The sequence below is a fragment of the Bos javanicus genome, chromosome 7 (assembly GCF_032452875.1).
Source record: "Bos javanicus breed banteng chromosome 7, ARS-OSU_banteng_1.0, whole genome shotgun sequence".
Classification (NCBI taxonomy): domain Eukaryota; kingdom Metazoa; phylum Chordata; class Mammalia; order Artiodactyla; family Bovidae; genus Bos; species Bos javanicus.
This window is the reverse complement of record NC_083874.1, coordinates 68,751,732-68,772,517: the sequence shown is the minus strand read 5'-3', so window position 1 is coordinate 68,772,517 and position 20,786 is coordinate 68,751,732. Positions and strand designations below refer to the sequence as shown.

The following is a 20,786-nucleotide window of genomic DNA, read 5'->3' as shown; positions in this document are numbered from 1 at the left end:
ACCCTGGGGGCAGGGGCAAGGCCCCAGATGTCAAAGCACCAAAGTACAGGACATAAAGGAAATGGTTCATACACTTGAAATTGATGAGTTTGAGCATTTATTTCCACTTCTCCTTTGCTCTTCTCCAGTAGAAGTGCTTATAAGCAGTAGAAAGGGAAATGGACAGCTAGTGAAAAGAGCAGAAAGAGAACGGAGGAGCAAGGATAATCTTCAGGACAGGAAATGAGGTGAAAAGTTCCATCTAGGTGGCATGTTGGAAAGAGAGTTGACTTCATTCTCTGAGCCAGACAACCGGGCTTTGAGCCAATAGCTGTTGACCAGCTGGGTCACTTGTAAAATGTGGGTAAGGGAAATAGACCTCTGTCATGTTGTGAGGATTGCACATTAAGATAGCACAATAGCATAGATTGTGCTAATAGAAAGCTAACTGGCCCGTACATACGGGCACTTGGTCACCTCCCAGACCCTTGCTTCTTAGGTGAGGCCCACAGAGGTGCATCATCAACATCACCTAGGAGCTTGTTCAAATGCAGTATCTCAAGTCCCACCCAGACCTACTGGATCATAACCTGTATTTTACCAGGATCCCCAGATGACTCGTGTGCAAGTTATGGTTTATACCTGAGCATGTGTGTCCCTTGAGAATATGAATTCTGTCTCAATATCTGTTTCTCTCCTCCAGCCTACCCTGGTGCTTTGCATATAGTAGGATTTATATGTCTATTGAAGTAATATCATTCATTTATACTCTTCCCACCCTCCCTTCCTTTTGGAAAAGGGATGATGATTTGAAAAACCTAATTGTCTATACTAATTGCCTCAGTTTTAATTGCCTATACTATGTAGTACCTGTACCCAGTGTGTTGGTACACTAGCTCTGTGAAAACAAAAACAGAAGAAAAGCCCTTATTTTTAGCATTTGCCAATATAGTGATAAAAATATTCCCACCATGACCAATTCAAAGCTGTCAATGTGATGTTACTAAAGGCATCATTGGGAAGATTTATACATGTTCGCTCTCATGAGCCCAAAGGAGGTGTTTCTACGTGTACCCTTCCTCTCTCTTGATTGATTCAATAATTGTTTCTTTTTTTAAATTAATTTTTATTGGAGCATAGTTGATTTACAGTGTTTTGGGTTAGTTTCTGCTACACAGTAAAGTGAATCAGTTTTACATATCCACATATCCACTCTCTTTTAGTTTCTTTTCCGATATAGATTACTAGGGAGTATTGAGTAGAGTTCCCTGTGCTGTGCAGTAGGTACTTATTAGTCATCTATTTTAAATACAGTAGTGCATATATGTCAATCCCAATCTCTCAATTTATCCCTTCCCCCACTTTTCCCCATTGGTAACCATAAGTTTGTTTTCTGCATCTGGGACTCTGTTTCTGTTTTGTAAATGAGTTCATTTGTACCACTTTTTTTTTCAATTCCTTATGTAAGTGATATCATAATATTTATCTTTGACTTACTTCACTCATTATGGCAGTCTGTAGGTCCATCCTTGTTGCTGCAAATAGCATTATTTTGTTCTTTTTTATGGCTGAGTAATATTGCATTGAATATATATACCACAGCTTTTTTTTATCTGTTCATCCATCGATGGACACTAATTACTCCTTTCATTCAGCAAGTTAATATCGGCTGTCTGTTCTCTGCCAGTGCCCTACACAGGTGGAGGGAAGGCAGGCATATAAAAGTAATTTCCTGAGCCCTCAGTCTCTTGTCTGTAAAGTGGGCATGGATGATAGGCATGGTGGAGAATGCTAAGTGCTAAAGCATGAAGACAGGATTATTATCATCTTGCCACAGTGAAGCCATTCTGAGACTAACCCAGGCTTACATGCCAATGTGAGGCCCATCATGCTGCTGATCCCACGTGTTTGTTTATAAATCAAGCCATGTCTCTTCTGTAAGGCTTCAGGCTGAGTTGGCCGGAGGGAATTAGGCAGGAAACAAGCTTTGGCTGGGAGGCCATAACAGTGGCCCCAAATCCCCTGTTCAAGTGACCTGATTGAGCCCAGCCAACTCCCAGTGGTGTTTACAGGCCCAGCCACCGCCACCTGCAGCCTGCAAGTAAACAACGTCTGTCCCAAGGAGGACGAAAGGGAACATGCAGGTGCGACTCACTTCTCTCTGCCTCTTCCTCTGTCCTCTTGGTCTGCAGCAGTGGGAACTTGGCCCAGACTCTTATAAATCACTCCCACAGCCGTGCTGACAGGGGAGAACCGAGTGAGCCATCCATGTGTTTCTGTTTTGCACGCTTACCTCTGGTGGGGTCCACCCACCTTATTTTCCCAGCCTTCTCGCTATACACATTCAGAAACCAAGGGTGTCTGTGGGCCTGACTGATTTAAGAGCTGGAAACGCAAGCCAGATGGCTCAATTCAGACTCTGGAGAAGGAGCAGCTGCAGCAGCAGCAGGCTTCAAACCCATGTAGCCCTCACGTTGTCCCCCAACCAAGGCTCATAAAGGGATGCTGCAATGGAAAATCTCCATAGCAATTGTGCTTCTCTCCTGGAAACAAGCACTTTGTGATTTGGAGAAAGTAGGTAGGATTTATACCAAGTAGGATCCTCAGGGTGATGATCCAAATCCAGAGGAATTCAGCTGAGTTCCTAGGCTGTTGCTGGGTCCCCTCTTCTCCCCCAAGCAGTTCTTTAGTCTAATTTAACTGAAGAAGTAATACAGGATCATAGTAAAAATAAATTCAAATAATACAAGAATGTACAGTGGAAAAGGTCTCTTCCTGTTTCCTGAATCCCTCTCCCCAGAGGTAGTCATTATTAACCACTTGCTTGTGTTTCCTTTTAGAAATACTCCTTCCAAAAAGGAACATGGATATGTGATATATAATGCTTTGTAATCTTGTTTAGGCCACTGACCCCTTTGAGATTTGAGTGGCAGCTGTGGATACTTACAAACTACACCAAAGAAAAGATGTGGCACATCATTTCTTAGGGATGTTTAGTATCCACTGGAGAAGGGCATGGCAACCCACTCTAGTATTCTTGCCTAGAGAATTCCGTGGACAGAGGAGCCTGGTGGGCTACAATCCATGGAATTGCAAAGAGTCAGACATGACTTAGTGACTGATAACAGCATAGTATTCACAGTCCCCACGCCTGTCTTCTATGAAGGACTCATCTTCTAAATGTCCTGCAAAGCATCTTGTGTGCACAAATGCTTTGCAGATTCACACAAAGTAGAAATGTTAGGAGCAGTGATTATTTGTGAGGAAATCCAGGCATTACTGGGCTGAGATGTCCTTGGCTGAACCTGTGGGATGTGGTAGACACTGTGTGTGCTTGTGTGTGTGCCCACGTGTGTGTCCCCAGCTTACCCCGCTCACTGTCTGTCTGTCAGCAGGAGAGGTATTGATTGCAGTAAAAACATTTTTTTAACCTGAATGATCAGTCTATTTGTCAAGAAAATACTCATTAAAAATGATCATTATATAGCTAATGGGTGTGTTAAACATTCAGTTAACACAAAGAGCGTAAAACTAAACAAAGTGAAAATTCTTTATCCTGTCCTGCCCTTTCAGTCAACCTCATTTCCCATCTGTAATCACTGTTGGAGGGGTATAGTGTAGTGCAAAGTGCAGTTGCTTAGTCGTGTCCGACTCTTTGCGACCCCATGGACTGTAGCCCCCCAGGCTCCTCCATCCATGGGATTCTCCAGGCAAGAGTTGGACTGGTATACATAATTGAAATACATAATCGTGTATGCTAAGTCCCTTCAGTCGTGTCTGACTCTGTGTGACCCCATAGACGGCCTCCTGCCAGGCTCACCCGTCCCTGGGATTCTCCAGGCAAGAACACTGGAGTGTGTTGCCATTTCCTTCTCCAATGCAGGAAAGTGAAAAGTGAAAGTGAAGTCGCTCAGTCGTGTCTGACTCTTAGTGACCTCATGGACTGCAGCCTACCAGGCTCCTCCATCCATGGGATTTTCCAGGCAAGAGTACTGGAGTGGGGTGCCATTGCCTTCTCTAAATCGTGAGATATATGATTTCTTTAATCCAAATGAGATTACCCTGTACATACCATTCTGTCAGTTTTCCCCCCCTCAATTTAACATTATGTTTTAGACACACATAGATCAAACTCATTCTTTTAAGAGTTGCATAGTATCTTATGTACTAATGCCTGGCAGGTTTAATTACATGTAAAGTTTCTCAGAGACACAGTAGATCATCTGTGGTCATCTGCTTGATGCATCGCTCAGATTATAGCAGATGTGTCCTCCGTGCTCTGGGGCCCACACTCACTGTGCTTGTACCTTACCCCAGCTCCCTGGACTCAGACTCTGTGGGGGAGGGTACGAAGCTGAGAGTGAGCACAGGAGGATGTGTGTGAACGTGTGTGTGATGGCTTAGAAGGAGCTCACAGTTCAGAATCAAGAGATCTGAGTTTCAGATCTCGCCTCACACCTCTCGGCTGTGTGATCTGTTGAGTGTTTCTCTCCCTGCTGGATTTCATTTCCTTCTGGCTTTACATTGGCCAGGCTGTTGCCTCCTATGAGCCTCACTCAGCCCTCTAGATGGTGCCCATGGTGCAGGAGTGGGTCCTGGGTGGGGGGCTGAGGGTGGCGTCAGGGCCCTTGGGCACGTTCCTGTGTCTCTGGGTTTTTGTTCCTCTTGTCTGAGAAAGGAGGGTAGACCAGACCATGAAAAGGATCCTTCAGTGTCGGAAGTTCTGCGCCACAGGGAGAGTAGGCAGAGTTTTGGGAGGCGGGTCGCCTGGGACAGAAGCCAGTCTGTGCCTGTCTGCCCCTTTGCCCACCCGGCCTTCCTGCCCACCTGGCCATAAGGCGGCCACCTGTGTGTCAGGCACCGAGTAAACCCTCACAGGGTGGCAGCAGGTTGTGCCAGGTGTGGATTCTGGAGTCAGGCAGTTCTTGCTTTAAAGCCTGATGCCTTGCTTCAGATCTCTCGCATTAGTTTTCTCATCTATAAAATGGGAACAACAGTAGTGACGTCATCGGTGGGTTTACACTAGATGATGAGTGCAGCCTCCTTGAGAGCAGGCATTTTTTTTTTTTTTTTCTTATAAGCCTGCTGCATCCCCAGTGCCTAAAACTGTTCCTGGCACACATTAGGTGCACACGGCACACATGTGTTGAATGGCGACTGATAAGATGCCTTGTACCAGTCCGGTGTGTAATACATGCCCAATGACTGTTAGCTGTCCTTTTAAAATATTACCCTAATGGTTAGTAAGCACTGCCTATGACTTCAGTTTTCATAGCAGCCTTGTGAGAGGGCAGTCTTGTTGAGTGCCATGCCCCACAGCTAGCACACAGCAGAGCCAGACGTTGAACCAGGTATGTCCCCTCTCCGAGCCCAGGCTCTCCGCTTGTGCCTTGCCACCCCCATCCCGGAGGGATCACATCACCCACGTGCCTTCTTGGCTCCCCTCAGTGCTGCCTTTGAAACTCCCTCCTTCTCACTTGCACGTACATTTTGAGGGAAGGAAAGAAGGGTGATGGAGTGCTTACCTCTTAAGGAAGCTCTGGATGTGGCCTTGTAGGCTGCGTCCCCTTTAGGTTTAGCTCTGAATGGACTAATTCCCAAGAAGCTGTTCTCAAACCTAGGTCCTGGAAGGATGCATTTGGGTGAGCCCAGCAGTCATTCAGGAGTTAAATCCACTGCCTGCCTGACCTGCCCTGCCAGGCTTCCTCTGTACAATTTGATTTGTATTAAGCTCTCAACAATGAGGAATAGGATGCAGAGCAGAGTGGAGAATTGCGTGTGAGGTCCTGGCCACCTGGCCTCCTGGGTCCCCCTCCAGAGTCCCCACCCCCACCCCCAGGCGAAGCTCTGCCAGTGCTTACATTTCACAAATTAGATCAACAGAGATGTTTAGGAGGAGAAATGACTGGGGAGTGCTCAGGGAAGGACAGTTAGCAGGGCCTGGGGGAGGTGAGACGGGAGGCCCCTGGGAACTAGGTTCTCACAGGTCCCCCCACTCTCAAAGCTGGCTTCCCTGTGACATGCTGGGGCCCCTGCCTGCCTCTTCTCCACCCTAGGGAGTAGGGGGATGGCAGCTGTGACATAGGCAAGTTATGGGGGACCGCATGAAGGAGGGGCAGAGAGCAGCCATAGAGTCCTATTGCTCAAGGACCCTCAGGGTCACTCTGAGCTTGTGTTTCTCCAGTGGTAATCTGCCCACTCCCTGGAATAGGATTGCCTGGAGCTCTGTGAAAAGACGGGCCCCTCCAGAGCCTGGGCTCCAAGTCAGAGCTGCTGAGTGTGACCGTGCAGGGGATTGCTTGGGGCTTGCTCACAGTGCAGATTCTCAGACTGCAGAATCTGCATTTCCTAGACTGGGCCTGGACACAGGCCTCCCCCGCTCGCACTCCCCCCCGTGCTGCACAGTAGGTTCTCATTAGATCCCTGTTTTATATATTGTATATAATTGTGTGTCAATCCCAGTCTCCCAATTTATCCCATTGTCCCCTTTCCCCTCGTGGTGTCCATATGTTTGTTCTCTATGTCTGTGTCTCTATTTCTGCTTTGCAAATAGGGTCATCTGTACCATTTTTTCTAGATTCCACATATATGTGGTAATATACAATATTTGTTTTTCTCTTTCTGACTTATTTCACTCTGTGTGACAGTCTCTAGGACATAGACATTTTAAATACATTCTGTAGAATATTCTAATGGATAGCTCTGGGAGCTGTTATCCTGTTATCTCTGACTCATAGGTTTGGAACTCACTGGTAGAGGCAGATAGCACAGAGGTTAAGGGCGTAGGGTCTAGACTCTGCCAGACCTTAAATTTTTGGCCACACTATGCCCATGAGAGTTTGTTAATTAATCTCCCTGAGGCTCAGTTTCCTTATCTATAAAATGGGAGCCATGATGGTGCTTTATAGCATTAATGTGGGAATGAAATAAGAACAATTGTACGCAGAGCCCTTGGCATATAATTGTGTGCTAAGTCACTCCTTTGTGTCTGACTCTTTGTGACCCCATGGACTGTAGAGCCTTCCTGGCTCCTCTGTCCATGAAATTCTCCAGGCAAGAATACTGGAGTGGGTAGCCATTTCCTTCTTGAGGGTATCTTCCCAATCCGGTAATCGAATCTGCAGCGCCTGCATTGGCAGGGGGACTCTTTACTCCAGACTCTCTACTCTGGGAAGCCTGGCACATAATTAACTCTCCCCAAAATGGTGTCTAAAAAGGAAAAGTAGACAATGCCTCTCCCAGCTGGTGTCTTACTTCAGACAAGCGAGTTGGGTGATGGCCTATCACACCTCAGAGGAGAGTTGCTGATTTTTGTCACTGATAGCCACTCTACAGGGCTGGTGTGACAGAGGCAGTGTGAGGTCATGGTTAAGATCCCAGGACATAGAACCAGGCTGCTTAGGTTCTTCTGGTCTGTGTGACTTTGGTCAGTTAATTAACCTCTCTGAGCCGTAGTTTTCTCATTTGTAAAATGAGGATAATATTTGTAAGAATCATAGAAGTTTGTATGAATAGTAAAACACTTAGCACAGTGCATGGTCGATAGCAGACTCAATGATTTATAGCCACGATTGCTGCTCACTCTGCACCAGAATCCTGTGTGGTCTCTGTCCTATTTGGCTTAGAGGCTTGTTCAGGCGATGCCCTGTCAGCTACACCGGGACTTTCCACCCACTGAGTTATTTCCATAGCCACAGCAGAATGCAGACAAAGCCGTCACCTGGTTTGTGGTCAGGCCCTTTGCTTCCAATGTTTGCAGCCTTTGGGGGAAACTCAGGGGTCGGGAGGGGCCTTGGTCAGCCGAGATGAGCAGATAGCTTGGGAACAGGATGCCCACAGCAGCTCTGCCCTCTGCCCTTTCCCGTCTGGACCCAGGAGCGGATGTGACCCTTGGTCTTTGCTCCATCCCCACCCCCAGCTGCTCAGGGAGCACCTTAGGTGTCCCGCTGGGGGCTGGCTCGGGATTGCTGTGTCAGCCTGGGCGAGGCAGCCGGAAAGTCGTCAGGCTCCCTGGCACTAGAACGAGGTCAACCAGGGATGGATTCCAGGAAGGGCTGCTGCTGACTAGGACCTGGCACTGTCTCTCGAGAGCCTCGCAGGCTCTTCCCAAAGGGCAAAACCTGGGCGGGGATCTGGAGGGGTCCAGGGTGGGGATGGAAGCTGAGACAGCCTAAAAGAGGTCCTGCCAGGTCCTTTACCTTCTGAGATTTCTGGGTGGATAGAGCCTGAGGTTTTGGAGCACACAAAATGCTATGGGACTCCTGGGATTCATGGCTGGGATATTCTTTCCCCAGGGCCCTGGTCACACTCTTCATCTTGTAGTGTCAAGGATGGTAGATACCTGCTACATGGGCCTCTGCTGTCCCTTCCATTGATATTGGTGATAGTGATTGATAATAAGTCATGGCACTCTTTCTCACCGAATCCAGATAAAGGGCCCAGAAGCCTCAATGATGCAGCATTCCATGCAGCTGTGTCCAATCCATCAGGGTTAAGGGTGGGGAAAGCTTTTTGTCTTCTCTGTTACATGCTGCTGCTGCTGCTGCTGCTAAGTCGCTTCAGTCGTGTCCAACTCTGTGCAACCCCATAGACAGCAGCCCACCAGGCTCCGCCGTCCTTGGGATTTTCCAGGCAAGAACACTGGGGTGGGTTGCCACTTCCTTCTCCAAGGCATGAAAGTGAAAAGTGAAAGTGAAGTTGCTCAGTCGTGTCCGACTCTTCGTGACCCCATGGACTGCAGCCCACCAGGCTCCTCCGTCCTGGCAAGAGTACTGGAGTGGGGTGCCATTGCCTTCTCCACTGTTATATACTCTTAGTTCAGACTCTAAGCTCCATGAGGGCAGACATCTTATCTGTCCTGTTTACTACTCCATCCTTAGCAACTAGCACAATGCCTGACATAACAGGAAGCATTTGTGGAATGAATGTCTGTCTGTCCCCCAGTGGAATGTGAGTTACTCAAGGACAAGGATTGTGTCTAGAGTACATCTAACACAGAGTAAGGACTCAATGAGTGAAAGAATATAATGAACAAATGTACATCTTTATTCAGAGTCCAAGGTTAGCATATGTAACCCAGAGGAAAAAGTAGTCATATATGCTTGGTTGTGGCCACCACCTCACCACAGAGCTGCGTTGCTGATCCAGGGAAACTGGGGCTGGTAGCTGACGACTCTAGCTTTGGCTTCCAAAAACAAAGATACTTGTCTTTCCATTTAATCGTCCCAGGAGTCCTGTGAAGTTAGAAAATTAACATTGACATTTGCATCTGGGGAAACTGAGGCACAGAGTGATTGAAGAAGTTTGTTGAAGAGCATTTGGCAATTTAATATTGGAGCTAAGATTAGAACTTGGGTCTCCTCTCCCCTAGACCAGCACTCTTCCTGTTCTCAACATACCGTCTCTTTCTCAGCCTGTAAAGTTCTGACCTGTGATTTGCTGTATGCCATGTTTGGGATTGGGAGGCTTTTTGGAATTCTAGCCCTACCATCCTTTACAAGTCTTAACTGTCCCTGTTCCAGCCCTTTTAGAACCTTCAAGTTTCTCCATGATAGGCTTTCACACCCTGAAACTGTGCACCACATCTCATGTCCACGTACGTTTCTCTGGAGAGGAGGTCCGAGTTTGCATCAGATTCTCACCAGGGAGTGCATGACCCCATAATAAGATTAACAAGCACTGATCAAAACCAGCTGTGCCATTTTGCATATGGGGAAAACAAGGGGCTTTTCCAGGACCATAGTATTTGACCAGAGATTCCAATTCTCTTGTTGACAGAGGACTGATTATAGTGAGCAGTAACCTCAGCTATATCATCGAGCCCCTTCCTGACAGCGAGAGCCACCACCGTATTTACAGATCCGAACATCTCAAGCTGCCTCTCGGGAACTGTGGATTCGAGCCCACTGCCAGGGACTGGGTCCCCCAGTTTTCAAACCAGACCAAGAAGCGACCTCGCAGGGTGAGTTTCTCAGTACAAGAGTCAGCCGGGAGATAATCCCTTCTGAGCACCCTTTCCATGGATCCAGAAATATTTCTAAATTGAATGGAGATGGCTAAGAAGGAGGCAATAGCTTTTTCCTTTTGTTTATTTAAAAATAATTTTTTGGCTCACCACATAGCATGTGGGATCTTACTTCCCTGACCAGGGATTGAACCTGTGCCCCCTGCATTGGAAGCGTGGAGTCTTAACCACTGGACCACCAAGGAAATCCCAGCATTTTCCTTTTAGTCTAAGTCATTCTTGAGTGTGAGAAACCCTTGTATTTGATAGAATAACTGCTTTGGGGGAAACATTACTTCATTTAAAATACTCTAAGGTGCTGATTTCAGAAACTTTAAAATGTGAGAAAAAAAATATATGCCTCCCTTTTTGAAATAGCCACTTAACCACATGCACAAAATGCTTGTATTTATTTATACCAAAAATAGAGGTACGTGGTTTAAATATTTTTGGGAATTTGATTGTCAGCATGTTCCCTCACAGTATGCTGGCCTCTGTTCTGTCTGCACTGGACAGCCAGCTCATTATTTTTGGAGACTAAAAAGCTGGACCCGGTGTCCCAGAGCAGACTCCAGTGATAACCAAGATGGCGGGCAGAGGGTGTAGTGAGGGTGATGGTGAGACGATCATAGCTGAGTTGTCTCTGCAACCTGGTAATGAGGTTCACTGCTTATTAACTCCACCGCTTCTGAGCAGTGTTTTAAAATGAGGCCAGGTCCACCATTTCCATAGCTCTGATGTGCTTATGTCTCTTCCTTAGATGAAAAGGGAAGATTTACACTCCATGAAGTATGTGGAGCTTTACCTTGTGGCTGATTATGCAGAGGTAAGGAGGGGGAGTGGGGTTTAGCAGAAAAATCACTTTCTTAATCACTTCCATTCCAGCCTTCAAACTGCTTTGGGGAAATGCTGAAGTGCCAAAATGCTGAATGGGGGAGATGATGAAAAAAATGCATCTTTTTTCAGTTTGCCATGTAATTTTGACCTTAAATCTGACCAAAGGCTCTTTTTGCTATTTTAAACATAGTTGGGGAAAAAATCAAGAAGTCTGTTCAAGCTCAATACATTAATCAGAAAATCGGGACAAAGACTGTTATTTGGATTAACACTCTTGGACCAGATCTGGGAGATCCTTAGGTTTTTGTGCTTACTCTTTGGGAGTCCATGAATTCTCTATAGAAATTTAAAAAAAAAATTTTTTTTTTTTTGCAAAGATAAGGAGTATATTTATCTGATTGAATACAATTTCCTGCCAATGTGTGGTCGATTTTTATAATCATGTTGGTGCCAAATGAGTACCTAAGCTGGAGTTCCCTAAATGTGGTCCCTAGCCCAGCAGCGTGAGCAGCACCCAGAAACTTGTGACCATACAGATTCGGGGGCTGCACCCAGATGTTCTGAATCCCCAGATGTGGGGCTGGGATCTAACAATCCATGTTTTAACAAGCCTCTGTGTGATCCTGGTGCACAGGCAAGTTTGAAAATTACTGACGTAAAGGAGTAGCTGTTTGGCCTTTAATTCCATATTCTTCAAGTTAGGTTCTCATGTGCCTTGGCTTCTAAAATTTAATAAACACTCATTTCCCTCACTCTTTCATTTCATTTAGTCATTGATTTCTTGATTCTCTGTTATGTGTCAAGCACAGTGCTTAGATCCTGGAGATACAGACCTGCCCCCCACATGGCAGAGTTTACAGGAGCAGCACAAAAACTCTCTAGTTCCAAGTGTGATGACTGCTCATTGGAGAGGATTAGAGCACAGATAATGGGACCCAGTGTGGTCTTGGGAACTGGGGGAAACCTTCCTGAGGTGGTGGTGTTGAAGCTTGCTGGGGTCCAGCCCCGGTGGGTCCAGGGAATTCGAAGCAGGGACAGCATCGGCAAGGACCAGGAAACAATTGCTTAATTAAATGTTAATTAAGGATATAAAGAGTGGTGAAATAAGGATAGCTCAGCGAAGAAATTCAGTGAAGAAAAGAGGCTGAATAAAATTCCAAAGCAGGGAATTTACGTCACCTACGAAGGCCGCAGGCGTCCTCCCGTTCTCCCGAAGGAGAGGAGACACTAAGGCCTCCCCGGTCAGATCTTAGAAGCCCAGGCAAAATTAGTAGGCTTGACGAGCTTCCCCACCTCAGAGGAAAAATTCAGCTAGAAGGTGAAAGAAAGAACGACATGGGGAGACCAAATTTCGGTGAACAAAAAACGGGGCGTACTTTATTTTCCAAAGTAGTTTTATACCTTAAGTTGTGCATAGAGGATAATGGGGGGAGGGGTAGAGTCATGCAAGGACAGCAGTTCCTGATCCTAATCGAAGCCAGGCTTTCAAACTTATCATATGCAAAACTTTAGGTGATTTACATCATCTTCTGGCCAGGAGGCCTGTTAACATTTTAAGAAACTTATTTTTCTCTAAAGGTGATTATTCTAAAGTCAGGCGCCATCCTCTAAAAAGCACTGGATAAAGTTGCATTCCTATAGGGCAAAGGTGAGGTGGGCTCAATCAAGAAAAGAATTAACTCAAGGGTCCAAGGTTACAAACATTGAGGCTACTACTTACATTTCTATACACCCATTATATCAATCAATACACTGCCAAGGACACAGTAGGTAAGGGCTATGGAGACTTAGCAGCAAACATTGGCCCAACAAGTGAAAAACCCTTCACCAATACAATTTCTAATCAGTCTTTTAACTACTCAAGGGAATCTGTGTTTAGACAGTTTAGAACATCTCCTGCCTCTCACAGTTGGGAGGCTCTGAACAATCACATGTGGCCGGAAAAAACCTATTCAGGCAGGCTAGAGGACTTCCAAAGGAGTTTGTAGGTTGAAACACTGTCACACCCAGGAATTATTAACTGGAGCTGTAAGCTAACTCTTTTTTCAGAGAGAGGTAGTGGGGGACAGCCCCCCGTAAAGTCAGAGGTGTAGGTGAGAGCACAAAGCAGAAAGTAGGCAGACTCTGGTTTTGGGGGTAGATGCTCGAGAATTTCCAGGGGGACTCCTGAGGCTGGATCCCGCCTTTGCATATGCCAAGCCTCCTTCCTCATGACCTTTGTCATGGGTGGAGCTCCTCACGCTGGCTCCCGGCAGTGATAGAATTCCAGTTGAGCTATTCCAGATCCTGAAAGATGATGCTGTGGAAAGTGCTGCACTCAATATGCAATATGCCGGCTCCCGGCAGAAGCTGACTCCTAAAGAGCGTGGTCAGACCTCAGGTTCGCCTAAGTTAGCCGTATTTTACCTCATTCTCAGTCTATGTAGTAGCTCAACCACATAACTGACATATCTTTCAGGCGTGGAAGGTGAGGTGAACTGATCGCTCCCTAGTTCTAATGTTGCACCTCACCTGAGCCTCCCTTTGACAACGTTCATCAAACTGTCTGTCACACTACATCCAGATTGAACCCGTTTACCTCAGACTGGGACTTGAACCCAGACAAAATCCAGTTTGGGACTTAAACCCACATGGCTGGGACTCGAACCAAGCCAGAGCCCTGCTTGGGACTCAAACCCAGCCAAAACCCACAGTACCTGGTTTCAGGACCCAGTGAAGCTCAGGTTCTTGATGTCTCATCACAGAAAGAACTCAGTGAGAGAGAAAGTGATAAGTAAGAAGTGGTTTTATTCAGATGCAGAGAGAAGCACACTCTACAGACACAGTGTGGGCCATCACAGGGTGCGAATGCCTCCGTGAAATTTGGTGTGGTTAGTTTTTATAGGCTGGGTAGTTTCATATGCTAATGAGTGGGAGGATTATTCCAACTGTTTTTGGGAGGGGGTGGAAATTTCCAGGATGTGGGCCACCGCCCACTCCTTGGTCTTTTAATGGTGGAACTGTCACGTCACCTCTTGGTATGTCATTTCACTTGTCGATTAAGGTCTAGTCTTGTCTGCCATTTTGGCCCCATTTGATTCTGATCGGTTTGTGTTGTGTCCCTGGGCTATGTCATTCTTTCAGAAGTTATGCCCTGCTGGTTTACCTCCTGTTACAAGTTGGGCTCCTGACCAGCTCCCCAGAGGCTTATTCTCAGGTGGTTAGTCCAACAGCACAGGTCCTGGGGGCTGTATGGGGTTGGGGAGAATATTTGGCTTCATGCTTGGGGAGCTGCCTTCCAGCGTTGGAGGCAGCAGGAGGTGGCCCTTCAGTGTCTGGGAGTTTACTGGGCAGAGAAGGAGGTGCTGGGCCCTCCAGACCGAGGGAACATCTTGTTCTGCTTTGAGAGGAGTTTTGCTTTTTAATTGATGTTGTTATTGGTTGTTCCAGCAGCCTTTTTTTTTTTCCCTTCTGTTTTCATTTCCAAAGACTGCTGTGTGTACAGGTTGGGGGAGTGACTTGGGGAACAAAAGCCAAAGGTGATTTGAAAGCCGCAGCTATGCAGTCTGGGAGGGGCTAACGGCCCTGGCCCCTGACTCACAGACCTGCCCTAGTGGGAGGGTTGCTGGTTTAAACCTAAGCTCCTCTAGGGTTGATTTAAATCAGTAGCTTTTGATTATTTTTGTTTTCCTGGTGGGACTTCCTTTTCCAATGTCTAATATAAAAGTCCACAGACTTCTCCAAGCTGAAGCAGGGGTGAGGACCCTCTTATACCTAAGGTCATCTAATATGGTGGTCTCGAGCCATTTTTTTTTTCCCCTTTTTTTTGGCCATGCTGTGTGGCATGTGGGATCTTAGTTCCCCAGTCAGAAATCAAACTTGTGCCCCCTGCAGTGGAAACACAGCATCTTAGCCACTGGACCAGCAATATCCTTTCTTTTTTGAGCCACAGAATCTTTGTTCAGGTGACAGCTCCTGGGACCCGGATAATTAAGAGTGTAGAAACACAGCTGCTCTAAAGCAAAGGTGTGGTGAGGCTGCCCTTTGGCCCTGCAGTCTCCACAGAGGACTCTTGGTGCCGGGTTTTAAGATTTCAGTGGGTGTGAGTCTAGAAGCTGGATAAGTGAGGGCCAGTTAGGGATTGGGGTCTTTAGTCTCCTGACCTCCAGAGTCACAGCAAAATCCCTGGAGGAAAAGTGTCGGCTCTGGGTGCCTTCAGGACTGTGGTGCCCTGGAGAACTGTCTCCTGTTCTAGAAGACAGTGCCTCCACCAGGAGCCTTGCAGGTGTTGCCACAGGCCATGATTCTTGCCACTCTGTGGATGGTGGATAGGCTCTGTGCTAACTTCCCAGGTCCCGGCTTTGGCTGATTTACGACAAGGGTGGATGGAGGATATGAGAGCCCAGGCTGGGCCCACAGGCTCACAAATCCCTGCCCCCATCACCTCCTCTTCCCCCACTCCCTCTCCAAGTGGCCTTATATCCTCCACAGGCAGCAATGTATTCCTGACAATGAATTAATCTGAAAGGACGGAAAGACAGGGACGGGGCGGGCTACCTTATCTGTGATTTATAACCTGGTGCTGAGACAGGCCAGGCTTCTCCTGGGCTCTGAACTTGGCATCGGGAGTAGAGACAAGGATGGCGTTACTGCCTGGAGAGAGGGTTTTCAGCAGAAAAAATGATCAAGCAGCTCCCTGGGCTGGAGAAGACAATGGCACCCCACCCCAGTACTCTTGCCTGGAAAATCCCATGGGTGGAGGAGCCTGGTAGGCTGCCGTCCATGGGGTTGAGAAGAGTCGGACACGACTGAGCGACTTCACTTTCACTTTTCACTTTCACGCATTGGAGAAGGAAATGGCAACCCACTCCAGTGTTCTTGCCTGGAGAATCCCAGGGACGGGGGAGCCTGGTGGGCTGCCGTCTATGGGGTTGCACAGAGTCGGACACGACTGAAGTGACTTAGCAGCAGCAGCAGCAGCAGCAGTTCCCTGGGCCTAGTTTGGAGCACTTGGAGTGGTTTGTCTTTTGCTTTTTTGTTTTTAGAAAGGTAGAGCAGGTACTTTTTTTTAAAGCTTTTTGTTTTATTTTTGACTACGCAGTACAGCATGTTGGATCTTAGTTCCCCGACCAGGTATCGAATTTGCTCCCCTTGCTTTGGAAGCCCAGAGTTTTAACCACTGAACTGTCAGGGAAGTTCCCTGGGGTGGCTTATTCATTCCTTAGGTAAAGCGGGAGACCTAGGCAGGGGAAGAGCAAGATGGGATGTTGTAGGAGGAGACAGGGTAGCTGTGAGAACAGATGTGCAAGGACTTTCAAGACACAGACAGGACGTGGGCCAGCTAAAGACCAGGTGATGCTCTGTGTGGTAGTGTCTGTGTCCACCCAGAAAGTGTAAAGGGGAGGCACTGTTTTCTTTACATCAGAGGTCTGTGAGCTATAGCCCATGGCCAGATCCAGCCCACTCCAGGGTTTTATAAATAAAGTTTTTCTTAAACACATCCATGCATGTATTGTCCATGATTACTTTTGAGCTAGAATGGCCAATTTGAGTACTTCTGGTAGAGACAGTATGACTGCAAAGCCTACAATATTAACAACCTAGCCATTTAAAAAAAAAAGTTGACTGACTCCTGCCTGAAGCTCTTCAGGACAGCATGATACTTTCCTTAAACTGTGGTGGTATTATCAGGTAGCTGTTTGAAGATAGGATTAATATATTTGAAAGACAATGAAGTCTGCCTCTGATGTTCTAATGAGTATTCACTAAATGCTGCAGCACTTGCTGTGCAGTGAGACCAGTTTAAAAATGCAGTGATTCAGTAAAGAGAAGCTTCAGGATTGACACCTTGGAAAGGTCTGAGTCCCAGAGTCTTACATGGAATTTAACTGTGTAAAAAGCAGTGATGAAAATGAGTTGGTTGCCATTCTGATGGAGGAGGCCCAGGAGGGTCCCAAAGCAGTGGGAGAAAAGGAATCGGGTTTCTCCCTGTATCGAGGCTGAGACACATCCCTATCCAGACAAATACCCCAGGGTGTCTGTTCTTTTTGTTCTTGAATATTCTTGTGGGATTTTGTGGAGGAAGGATATGAAGGTTTGAAGTAACATATATTCATGTATATCCAGAGTAATTCAGATGGTAACACAGTAATTCTGTGTTACCACGGTAGTGTGTGGGACATATCTATTCTTTTCAAATTTAGGCTGCAGTTGTGGCAAATCTTATCTTTATGCCATGAAGCATTCCTTCATCATTGCAGTTGAATATGATATATCCTTTTGAAGCAGTTATGATGAATGTGAGGCTACCTGTGGAAATGTGCTCCTCCTGGTACCCGTGGCAGACATTTCTGATCGAGCACAGCACTCTTTCCTGCTGAGCCCCTTGCAGCCTCAGAATCCTTCTTGATATGGAAGGCACTTCCAGTTGATCTGAGTGATGCGCCAGATTAAGCCTGTTTGCCAGGATCTTATGATCCTCATTGCTAGCAGTCATTTTGTGTCATTCACGTGGCCTCTTGTTGCAGTTATTTCTGTGCAGGTTTTCTCAGCCCATTTCAATGTCATACTCCTTAAATACAAAATCTGCCTTCGTTGTTATTTCTGATCCCCTCTGTGTTCTAACTGAAGCTCCTTCAAGGTTAGGGCCAGGACCTCATACTTTGTGTCCTGCCCAGCACCACGTGCAGTGCCTTGCACACTGGGGGTGTTCAGCAACAGTTTGACCATGCTGACTGATTACCTGCCTGGAGACCTTGGGTGATCTCTGTGATGGGGGCTTCGTGTTGGGGTGATGACTGTGGCAAGGACTGGATTGGTCCCTCTTCTAAGCCCCAGTGGGAGTTTGCAGAAGGCCTTGTAATTAGGGGGACAGGAGAACAGGGTCGACCTCACAGGCTGGAGGAAGACAGTTCAGTTCACTACACAGCTACTGCATGCCTACTGTGTGCCTGACACTGAACTGTTAGCTGGAGATACCAGGATGGATGTGACTCAAGTTCTGCCTTCGCCGAGCTGACACTGTGTCAGGGAGATAGTCCTAAGGAAATGACTGCTCACAGAAGATGGGAGAAAGTGAAGGAATTCACAGACAAGTAATGGGATACATGAGGGGTCCTGGGAAGGATTCTGGGTTCTCATCTACTTCTGCTTGCCCGATTTAGTTTCAGAAGAATGGACTGGACCAAGATGCCACCAAACACAAGCTTATGGAGATCGCCAATTACGTTGATAAGGTGAGACCAGGTGTGTACTTGTGGGAAGGGTGCCAGCACCTTAGTGGAGCTGCCCACAGGAGCTGACCTGCCTCTTCCTGGAGCAGCTGCCCTGTCAGCTTCCAGGAGGCAGTAGCGATGCTGCAGGGCCTCGGTGCTCACAAGTCATCAGCTGCATGGACCTAGCCAAGTAACTTGTCTTGTTTGGGTTGCGGTTTTGTTTTTTAATTTACAAAATAGGGTTGATTTAAACCAATAGCTTTCAATTATTTGTGTTTTTCCAGTGGACTGCTTTTTCCAATGTCTAATATAAAAGTCCAAGGAAAAAGCTGAAGATAGGGCTGAGGACCCAGAGCACTGTCCTCTGACACCCTCACCCTCACCCCTGCCTTAAAGTTGAAGAGTGGATTGCTTGGGGTCAATCTGTGTCATCTCTGCCTGTTAAACGGTTCTAAAATTATTTGATTTTGTCTCTTAGAAAGGCTGAGCAGAGGGTTAACTTTCCTAGGTCAGGCTCTTTTAAAACATGCTCTTAGGAAATACCCAAATTCTTTAACTTGACCAGAATAGGCTGGTCTGGGACTTGGAAATACTTTGTTTATATGAAAGAATGCAAACAAAACAAAGTAGAAGAGGTAACCTAGAATGGCAGTGACCTCTTGATAGGCAAGTAGTAAATAGTTTTTAAAAGTAGATTTTAATCATCTGGTATTGCAGGTCTCTGTGAGAATCTGATCACATTTATTATACAGTCTCAGGGCACTCAGAAAATCTCTGAAGCTTAACTCTTGGTCTGCTAGGGATTCATAGATCCCAAGTTTGAAGGGGGAATCATTTTTTTTTAAATATTGGAGGATAAGCAAGAGAACTTCAATATTTTTAGGGATTTACAAGCAAATTTGGTAGTGTTCTGGAGTCATTGGATGGGAGGGTCTATGCCCTCTATTTTTGCTTCAGATGACTCTGGAATGCTGGTCATTGACAGGTGAAAGTTAAACACAACACTGGCATTTCCTGGAAGGGAGGACTCCAGGGACCCACTCTAGTCCTCTCTCTAGCCTTCAACTCCTCAACAATAAGATCGAAATGATCCCACAGCCCGAACACTCAGCATCTGGGAAAATAAGAAAAGCTGTTTCCCGGGGTAGACCCTGTTACCACCCACGTGATGTCTATTGTTCTGGAGACACTGCAGGTGGGAGACTTGGCTGGGTTTCCTTTGTGGACTCTGCAGCTGGTCTGGGTGTTAGAACTGGGGGTGCTAGTGAAAAGTGGAAGGAGAAGAGAGGCGCTAGCCAGCCCCATCCTTGTTGGAAGTCCCCAACCTTGCCTGCTGGTTTGTTCTGTGAAGCAGCCTTGGTTCTCTCATCTGCAGCTGAGGTTAGTCACCCCTGGCTGGGGTGAGGGCAGGCAAGCCCATTTCTCTCAGGCTTGCTGACCCAGCTCCTTCAACTGGACTGTTATGGAACTAAAACTGGAATGCACTGCACTCATTTGCCGAATCATGGACCCAGTCTAGAATGTTTTTCCTTCCCTATGAAAAAGCCAAGTCAAGTCCTTGAAAAGCTCCCTAGTGAAGCAAGTTTGAATTGGAATCCAAACCCTTCATTTTCTGGAATGATTGACCTGGCACAAAACAGGAAAATCACAATTTCCATTGAAATCAACTGATATTTTGCTGAATCTGGAGACCATTTACACCACAATTTCCTGGGGGCAAGTTGATTCCCTGGATGGGTAGACTCTGGGGTCTAATAATCCAAGTCTTCATCCCAACTCTGCCAGCTTCCTGCTGAGAATTCAGCAAGTTACTGAACTTCTCTAAGCCTCAGTCTTTAATATGTAGAAAGTGCTTGATAAACATTGGTGCTATGATTGTTATTTTTACCAGGGGCTGTACCTGCCACTTTTGGATTGAGATGACATCTCCTGCTTACATGACCTAGGTTTAGCTGTGATGACTTTTTTTTAGGCCAAAGCATGAGGCATGCAGCATCTTAGTTCGCTGACCAGGGATTGAACCCGTGCCCCCTTGCATTAACCACTGATCCACCAGGAAAGTCCCCATGATGACTTTTTTTTTTAAGTTGCTGCCTCAGTATTCTCTAGGGCTTGGCCAGTCAGGGAATTTCTGGTATCTACGCCTCCTAGTACTTAGCTTTAAAGTAAACCTTCTTCCTACTACGTGTGTGTGAGATGAAAGATAGCGTGTAATAAAGGTTAGATGTAGCTCTAGCCTTAAGGAGCCCAAGAATCAGGTCTCATTTATAGAATTTCAGGATCTCTGGATTGCGCAAAATCATGAGGATTCTCTGGGACGTTTACAGCCTCATGCTTACAACCTGTTTGTGGTATCCTTTACAAAACCTGAGAACTTCCCGTGATGGGGAAGGAAATTTCGAAAGTAAGCACATCTCTGTGTATATATTATCATTTATACCCATTTACTTCCAAAATGAGTGGGAGACATCTTTCAGTAAAGTCATATACAATTTGGTATATCCACGGCATGGAATACTGGTCAGCAAGAAAAAAGAAGTGGCAGAATGATATAGACAGCAAGATGGACGAGACTCAGAACATGCTAAATGAAAGAAGACACACAGGACCACGTATTATATAATTCCATTTGTAGACTATATCCAGAAAAGGTAAATCTGTGGAGATAGAAAGTAGATTAGTGATTACCCCTGTCTAGGGGTGAAAATGGGCAATGATAGTAATGGACATAAGGTTTCTTGTTGGTATGATGAAAATACTCTAAAATTAAGAAT

At 46.4% G+C, this 20,786-nt stretch overlaps 1 protein-coding gene across 7 annotated transcripts in view; it reads left to right on the top strand.

Moving 5' to 3' along the window:
* Positions 1–20,786, top strand: part of ADAM19 (ADAM metallopeptidase domain 19) — a 91,894-nt gene that overhangs the window by 41,090 nt on the left and 30,018 nt on the right. For all 7 annotated transcript variants that reach the window (XM_061424175.1, XM_061424177.1, XM_061424180.1 and 4 more), the window contains 3 exons: positions 9,757–9,940; positions 10,743–10,808; positions 17,962–18,033. In XM_061424175.1, coding sequence (XP_061280159.1) covers positions 9,757–9,940; positions 10,743–10,808; positions 17,962–18,033 — 322 coding nt within the window. The remainder of the gene's footprint in view (positions 1–9,756; positions 9,941–10,742; positions 10,809–17,961; positions 18,034–20,786) is intronic.